Source organism: Oxyura jamaicensis, chromosome 5 (genome assembly GCF_011077185.1).
Source record: "Oxyura jamaicensis isolate SHBP4307 breed ruddy duck chromosome 5, BPBGC_Ojam_1.0, whole genome shotgun sequence".
Lineage (NCBI taxonomy): Eukaryota > Metazoa > Chordata > Aves > Anseriformes > Anatidae > Oxyura > Oxyura jamaicensis.
Genome location: NC_048897.1, coordinates 27,154,578 through 27,163,343, shown reverse-complemented (window position 1 = coordinate 27,163,343; position 8,766 = coordinate 27,154,578). Strand labels below are relative to the sequence as shown.

The following is an 8,766-nucleotide window of genomic DNA, read 5'->3' as shown; positions in this document are numbered from 1 at the left end:
TCTCCTTGCTTTTTCCCCGCCTTTTGCTTGCATTTCATTTGCATTTTTTCTTATATTCCCCCCACGTTTTCTTTGCATTTTTTCTTCTCTTGCATTCTGCCTGCATTTTCCCCGCACTTCGCTACACTTTCCCTTGCCTTCCACTCCACTTTCCTCCCCCTTCCCCCCCATCCCCCAATTTGCATTCCCCTCGATTTACTTTTCCTCGCCTTTCCCTCTCAGCTCCAAACTCCCCCCCAACTTTCTCCCCCTTTCCGCCGCCGTGGCCTCACGGCGATGAACAGCGGGGCTCTGCCTCCGCTCCCCCCTCACCCCTCCGCCCCCCGGGGCCGCCGGCGGCCCCCATCCCCGGAGCTGCTGCGCTGCAAGCGCCGCTTGGCTTTCGCCTCCCTCCCGGGCACCGGGGGGGCCGCGGCGGCCGTAGCTCGCCGCAACGAGAGGGAGCGCAACCGGGTGCGCTTGGTCAACCTGGGCTTCGCCGCCCTCCGCCAGCACGTCCCCCACGGGGCCGCCAGCAAGAAGATGAGCAAGGTGGAGACCCTGCGCTCCGCTGTCGAGTACATCCGTGCCTTGCAGCGGCTCCTGGACGAGCACGACGCCGCCACCGCTTTCCCCGATGGCCTCCCACCCCGGACGGGGCGGGCGGCCGTCGGGGAAAACGGTGGCGGCAGCGGTGGTTACTCCTCTGCCTCCCCTTGCTCCTCCGAGGAGAGTGGTTACGATGGAGAGCTCAGTCCCGAGGAGCGGGAGCTGTTGGATTTCACCAGCTGGCTCGGGAACTACTGAGCTGCCGGGAGGTGAGCGTGCTTTGGGGGGCTGCTTTTCCCTCAGGGTGGGGGGCTGATGCTCCAGGGATCAACGTGGGGTTTGTGATCTCTTTGCAGATATACCTCAGGGCCCTCTGTCTTCCATAGCAGCCAGCATTGCTTCACTGCACCCCTACAAAAAAACACTCCTCCTTTCCCCCAAATACTCTCACCCAGCTGTGGTGGGACCCTGCTGGCTGCGTTCCTCACCGGGCTCCGAGGCTCCCCAGCTGAAGTGCAATGATGCTCACAATGTCACTCCGGGGCAGCCTGATGGAAAAAGGTGCTCACCTGCTTTCTCCAGAGAAAGATGCCCGAGCAACCAGTGGAGTGGCAAAAGCAAGAAGAAAACACTACTTGATGCTTCCTTGTTTCTGGAGGGGGAGGGAATTTTTTTTATAGTGTCAGATTCTATTTTATATAGAACTTGAACTGCCTATGGGAACAGTGGTGTATGAAGACTTATTTTTGTACAAGAAACCTTAGGGAGAAGGGGTGAAGAGACAGCTCTATTTTTAGCAAGTCTTATTCCCTTGTTCTTGAACACTGCCATCTAGAATGTTTTGGCAACATACATGATTTAGATAAAAGGTGTTTTTTTTTTCTCCTCCAAACACTAGTAAAATACTGTAAAGTTACCTTGTGTCCTACAACGGTGTCTGAGATTGCCTGGTGTGAAGGTTCACTTCTCTGAAACTGAAGTTTTTTTTTTTTAAAAAATGTATTGAAGGCATTTTTGTATGCACTTGCTAGGATTTCTTAAGTTGTACATATGCAGTTTTTAAAAAGAGTATCCTATTTTATGTAAATTGACTTTATAAATAAAATCTATTTATAAACAGTTCCTAGGCTGCAAGATGCATGTACTTGCCAGATGTGCCTCAGGCTGGGGGATGGACAGACAGACAGCTCCCTGGGCCTCAGTTCACATGCAGCAGGGAATTTGCTCAAGATTGAGCACAGCTGCAGGCACTGCTGCAGATTTTGCAAAGATGAGGTATAGGGGAGAAGCAGGTGTACAGCAAGGTGGCTGCTAGCTCCTCTCCTGGGCATGCAGAAAGAGCTGCAGGCAGGGCCGGAGACCTGCTGAAGAGCTTCTGTGGAGGCAAGCCAGAGATAAGGTTGCTGTGAACCAAAATGTAGCAGTGATGGCATGGAAACCTGTGACAAGGGGCCGTTAGTGAACACTATTAGTTGAATAGAGCAAAATGGGCTGGCTTGTAGAATTTGCTGAGCAAAGCCAAGCCAGAATGGGTTATTAAAGTTAACCTACTCTTCAGGGACTTGGTGTGTAACCTCTCTACTGCTTAAGTAATTGGAAGGTAACATTTCCCCCAGCCCTGAAGTTTTGAGGGTTACTGTCCCTCAGGAGCCCCAAGTCCAGCAGTTAGAGTGGGTGTTTTGTAATCCAGATCTGTAAGTGTATCCCACATAATTCCATCTCAAGAGCAAAAAAAAGAGTCATGCCCTAACAGCAAGGTGGCATTTTGGAGCATTTTGGAGCCTACCAGCAAAGAGCCACACAGAGGACTGGCTATCGCACCTCACATTCATTCCCTAATCAAGGTTGCTCCAAGAGACCATCCCTTTGAGAGGCCCTGGGACCTGAAGTGCTGAATAGATTGCTTCTAGTAGTTCTGCGCCATGTGGCCCTGGGTTTAAGTGATCTTCTCCACTTGGAGCACCTCACAGGGGCCAGTGGGTGACAAGGGACCTTCCTCTGGTGTTGGCTGAAGGGCTCCATCTTCACAGAGCAGCTCTCAAAATTCAGTCAGGCATGAAATCATTCAGGCTGGAAAACACCTTCAAGATCACCAAGTCCAGCCAAACCCCTCATCAATCACCACATGCTTTATTCTCAGCCTAAAAGAGCTGACCATCCTCTGCATGTGATTTAGAAAGCAGGACTGCTGCCATTACCCTCACAAGTGTCCCACTATGGCAGAAGGCATCTGTTCAGATAATTTTACTACAGCTTGGCAGGGTGTTTTCCTTCGTTAGGAGCACTGATCACTTTAGTATTTCCAAAACTGATATTTGGCTGAGTCAAGTCACTCCCAGCATTGTTATAGGTTCATCAGATCACCCAAGGTACATTTGCAGCAACATTAAAGCAGCATCAACTGTAACAGTATTGGCAAGAAATGAACCATGGACAGTTTTCACTTAAGCAATATTAATATTAGGAGGAAAAAAAAACTGAGCTCAGTCAGCAAACTACCTTAACACTGTCACCCAGCATTTCAGTAGAAATAGAGGGAAATCAGGAATGTGCAGGAATATTCACCACTTGGGGTGAACAACGAGGTGGTCACAAGTCTTTCCAATCCTCTAGGGGAAGAAAAAGGGTGGTGGAAGAGAGATCTATCCCTGCTTTGGGAGCAGGAGATGGACAGGGGGACTTCTGGCCTCAGCCATGGTGACCACAACTCACTGCCAGGTTCTCAGATCAGGAGGGTGCCCCATAAAGCAGGATACTGAATCATCCTGCCCTTTTAAGAAGGGCTACAGAGGATGCAGGATGGGGTCTCCTATAGCTGCAGAGACAGCAGGCACTTTCATCCAGCCCTGCTCACTCCTATCTTCAGCTGCAGCCACCTGAAAACTACTTTGACCAAGTCAAGAAGACTTCTGACCCCAAAGGCACACTCCTAAGCCTCCGCTCCATATACACAAAGTGCTGCCAGAGTAAAGTCTTGGAGACACAGCCCTCTGGCCACGAAAGTCACCTGTAAGCAGAGCCACCTCTGTGTCATGGTGGGACCTCCGGCGGGACCTCTGGCTCACTGCTTTCAACCAGGGCTGTCAGGGAGCCTGACAGAGCAGCTGTCTGAAACTCCAGGGACAGGGATGGAGAATGTCTCCAATGAGCACATCATTTCTCTTCAGTCATCTAACCAGGAATTTGGTGCCTGAAAGGGAAACTCCAGGGGAGATGCAAACCCAACCCTAAGACACAGGGCTGCAGGAGAGTCAGAAGAAATATGCTGAAGAATCCTGGTAATTAAGGAAAAATAGGCCACTAGCACTTCCCACACCACAAAGACACCTAATGAAGCAGAAACAAGTTGCAGGACAACGTCAGGATTAGCAGCCCCTTCCCCAGGCTGAAATAACCCTTCAATTTTCAATCACCTGCCCTTTCTTTGGCATTTTGAACTGCTCAGGCTGAAGCTTTCCTCATTACCCAGAGCACACAAAGCCCAGCACATGTTAAAGTAGTTCCTTGCAATGAACCACACTTCATTTCAGGGCTATGCTTAAATAATGCTGCCCTCGTGGGCAGCCTGAGGTCCAGCTCCACAGCCACCCTCCTTCCAAAGGTCTTTGTGTGCTATTTAAAGTGAGTAATTTCTTAGGAAAGGACTACACATGCTGTTTAAAACCTTGTGCACAGGAAGTGCTGGGGGACCCATGAGGGTTCCCCCATGCAGCAGGGCAACCCAACCTTGGAGAAGGACTAGCAATACCTTCCAGTCCTACCACCTCAGAGTACCCCCAGCAAACACTGGGGCTACCACAGCTCCTCCTGGGGACAGGGACCAACAGTTGGGCTCAATTCATAGCAATTTTTTCATTAGCACCTTGTAAAGACTTTGCTGCAGAGCCAAGCTTAGCACAGCAGGCAGCAAGACAAGCTTCTGTGTATCATCTGGCTACCACCTCCCCTCTTGTCTGCAGGGAGCAGCCTCCAGAAAAATGCTAATTTTTTCAGCCTTCGGTCTGTGTCCCAAGGCTTTTAGGCTTACCACAGTTTGTGGGCAGACAGCAGTGTGCTAGGACTAGCCCCGAGGTCATTTCAGTCTTTTCATGCAGGGCACAGGATAGCCAGGTAGCAATAAGTATATTTCAGTCACTTATCTGGATTGGATGGGGGCCAGGAGGCTGGCAGGGTGCCAGGGGAAGAGACATGCAGCCCCTCCAAGAGTCAGCAGCAGGCAGAGCTGTCCTGGCTTCACCCACCTTGGGCATTGCCCAGCAGGGCTGTTTTCTTCCCCGAAGCTACCACCAGGGCAGCAGAAGCCTAAAGTATATCTGGGAGCAATGGAACTAATGATATGAACACAGCAGCAGCTGTCGTCACGAGTTGATATTGGGCCCTTATGGAAACAGCAGCCCCTCAGAGGCTATCTGGCAGGATGATAAATGGTGAGCTCTGGGGATGCCATGAACCTGTGGCTCCTTCCAAGCAGCTGATGTGAGCACAGGAGCTCTGCTGGGTGCTCTCAGAACATCCCCTGGGACCTTTCTGCAGGTCACCTCAAGCAGTCCCCTGGAGCTGGCTCTTCAGGGAAGTGAGCTGCTGCTCCAGCACCTGCCTCAGAGGACACAGATTTTGCTCTTGCTCAGTCTCTAATACATCCAAGTAACTTCTTCCATCCATTATTTTCACGTAATCAAGGAGGCTGAAGTCTGCACTGTGATGCAAGCACAAGAACAGAAACCCAGCGCTGCCCAGGCACTTTCTTGATCACTCTGCTCCTGCTGTGCCCATGATCCAGAGGTGGGGACTAGAAGGACAGCAGCGTCATCAGCTCAGCAAGGGAGGGAAAAAAGGAAAAACCAGCACCAGGGTCTGGCATTGCTGCTCTGTTTTAAATAGAGATTCTCCTCCAGTCCTGAGAACCTGCAACCTGGAGATCATTGATCAAGTGCTCAGTTTCTGCAGGGTGCTGCTGCCTGTCCCCTCCCTCCTATAGCCACCTCTTGTCCCAGGGCACCACAACCAATGCCGTGACCCACACAAGTCCTAGCACAGCTGGGCTGCAGGTGAGGACTGTTTGACCCTCAGCCCTATAAACATTTATTTTTGTGGGTAGACATTAGTAGGATCAGAGGCATAAACAGCAGAAAAAGAGAAGCTTCTGCTATTTTTTTTTTTTTTGGCTGCAGAAACCAGGGCAGTGCTTTAAGCTTTGGTCTGCAAGCATCTACCTTGCTGCCGGAGAAGTCTCACTTCTCTTCCTTCTTCATCTCCTTTCATCTCCTGGTCTCAGCCTCACCACTTCAAAACTACAGCACAATAGCTACCCAGTCTCCAGACCCAGTAAATTGTGCTTGCTTTTTAAGTTGTTTGGTTTCTTACTTTTTACAAAGGGGAAGAAATACCAACACAGAGCAGCAGATAGCCCCAGGGGGAATTCTCCATTAAAGCCACTGCCAAAAGAATGGCCAGTTTGTAAGTGAGATATTGACACTTTCATAACACAGCAAATATCTTTCCTTAGAGTAAAGCACTTGACTTTTTTATTATTTCAAAAAAGGATATCTTTGTCAGGGTATTAAATATTAGGAGGAAGACTTGCAATACCCTAACACATTTTCCCTTTCTCTCCATTTCCCAGTTTCATACTCACAATTCTTCCAAGACCTCACAAAGGAGCCCCAGTCCCCTTAGCAGAACTATGCATGCAAAGAAAAGGTGAAAACAGGTGAAACCCACTGAACAAATACAAACCCATGCAGAAAAATGAGCAAATACAGCCCTTCTCTTACCAGCAGAGCCCACACAGAGCCCTCTCTACAGCACCCATCACCAATACAGCCCTGGCAAGGGCTTGCTTATATTTAATGGGAGCCAACTGGTAGGAGTGGAAACATCTGCTTGCATTGGTGAAGCACCTGTGTGCAACTGACGGGGGCTCCGCACCGGTCACTGTCCCTGCTTCTGGCCCAGGCAACACCTGGCACCAGAGCAGAGTGGGCAATAGAGAGGGTGAAAAGCGCTTCGAGCAACTTGGAATTTGCAGGACGCTCTGCATTTGGGTCCAATATGAATGGAGGCGGGGAGGGGTGCACCCTAACGCTGCTCTGCACCATCTCCTTGCCTGATTCCCCCCACAAACTCTCTCCTGTATCCCAGCTGCTGTCCCACATGCTGCCTCACCATGTGCTGTGCGGATCTAGGACAGCACTGAGATAGTTTATACCCTTCAGTCTTTGGTCTTGCTGCAGGACAGCCAGTAAACAGGGGTGAGAGCAGAGAGGCTTTTGAAGTGGGGAGACCACAAAGCTCATTTAGGATGCATACACCACCAAAAAAACCCCAACCACCAGACACTAATAACTTCAAACCAGTGCTGACTGGAGTTGAAAACAGTGATGTACTGGCAGAAAAAATAACGCCTAAGCCAAGTTCAGACGTGGTGTAAGATGAATTTGACTCTGTTTATGATGCTGAAAAGAACTAATGGTTGCCAACAGGCAAGTCTTGTCATTAAAGAGAATCGCACCACTAGTTAAAGGGACCAAATCTTCTCAGCACTCTTTCAGGTCCAGCAGAAATCACGACGAACAACCTTTGTGCTGCAAAGCCATAAGGCGAAAGCTAGGCTGGTGTCCATGTCTTGCACATCCCAGGGCTGGTTGGGCTGAGCTCTGTGGACAGGATCCTTGGTGGCATCTGGGGTGCTAGGAGAGGAGATGGAGTTGGTGTGGGGGACTGCCCACAAGTTGTTTGCTTTTGGTGCCTTTGGGGAGATATGTGCAGGGATCAGTCCTCACAAATGTACTGAACACCCCCCTGCTGCCTTCTCAGCCTGTCTTCTCACCACCATCTGCCTTCACTCAGTGAAGCATCATCCCCACTGCATCCTTTCATCAGTAGCATCACTGTGTGCCATGGAACAACCAGTAATGCACTTCCAAATGAGCTGAACGCTACAGAAGCTATTAGTTTGCCATGGCTGATTAAGTTATTTATCAAAAATAAACTAAGTGGGAAATTTGTTGCTGCTTGCTTTCCCCTGATATTTTATAATTAATTGTTTGACTGGAGACTTTTTCCTTTTTTTTTGATGTGTGTGTGGGGGGGATATAAATCCAGACTAAGAAGTATTTTTTAAGTGCAGAACTAAAAAATGATCCCTTTGGGGAGTTTTTCAAGTGGAACTACTTTTAATTCCAAAGTGTTTGACATGTTATTGAAAGCTCCAAAGTTCCGCATGGTTGCAATGTACAGCAGTCAGTGTGCTGAAGTAAATGCTCTGCTTTGGGTCAACTTATTTTAAAATTTCAGTCTGTGGGAAATTTTGAAACATCACCATTTGTCTTCTTATCCCCAACAATCATAGAATGGTTTGGGTTGGCAGGGATCTTAAATATCTAATTCCAACCCCCTGCCATGGGAAGGGACACCTCCCACCAGACCAGGCTGCACAAAGCCCCATCCAGCCTGGCCTTGAGCACTTCCAGGAATGGAAACAATTTTTTTCTTGGTTCCTTTGAGCAGATACCTGATGTCTCGGTGCCTGTTCTGCATCGGGTATGACTGCATAACTGCATCCTTGTACTCTTCCAGCCCAGCGAGATGAGGTAACCACTTCAGTTGATAGGGTACTCGTCAGCTAATTGCTTTGGCTCACCATTGCAGATGCCCCTTCAAGGTGCCAGGGTCAGACCTGCTCTCCATCTGATCCCTGAATTATGCCATCATATGTACAGCAATGACATCTGGGGATGCATTGGGATGCTTATCCCCAAACTACTCCAGCCATGAGGGTAGCTTGAATGCTCTGGATTTATACTCCCCAAAGAGTGCAGAGGGATGGGATTCAACTGGTGTAAAAGCCACAAGCATTCCCTTGCCTGCTCCAAGTGTCATTTTTCTCTGCTACTGCCTTCAGTCTTTCCCCCTCCTGCCTTTAAATTAAGGTCACATCATATACCATCCCACTTTCTTTCTTGGAAAAAGGGATATAAATTGGAGGCAGAGATTGGGAAAGTGAAGGAAAGAAAGAAAATGGAAAAAAGGGAAGAAAGTGAGAGGTAAGGAGGGTGGGAACAGGGGCAGGGTGGCCCCCAGCCACAGTGCATTGTGCTGGGCTCCATTCATCTAAATAAAGAGACCATCCTGACTTGTGTCCCAGCTGGGAGAGGTTTTGTTGTCTTTCAAGTTTTGCTGTTGCCCCCTCCCCTCTTCCCCCCATCCTTTCTTTAATGCAAACCACATCAAAGTGCC

The 8,766-nt window shown here is 49.3% G+C and overlaps 1 protein-coding gene across 1 annotated transcript; it reads left to right on the top strand.

Moving 5' to 3' along the window:
- The first annotated feature begins 68 nt into the window (after positions 1-68).
- On the top strand, positions 69-1,650 carry ASCL2 (achaete-scute family bHLH transcription factor 2). The gene is made up of 2 exons (XM_035328291.1): positions 69-797; positions 885-1,650. The coding sequence occupies exon 1, from the start codon at positions 277-279 to the stop codon at positions 784-786; it is 510 nt and encodes a 169-aa protein (XP_035184182.1). The 5' UTR covers positions 69-276; the 3' UTR covers positions 787-797; positions 885-1,650.
- The last annotated feature ends 7,116 nt before the right edge of the window (positions 1,651-8,766 follow it).

Bases quoted from the DNA above. Each gene is read 5' to 3' on its own strand.
- ASCL2 (XM_035328291.1), top strand. From the start codon at position 277: ATGAACAGCGGGGCTCTGCCTCCGCTCCCCCCTCACCCCTCCGCCCCC.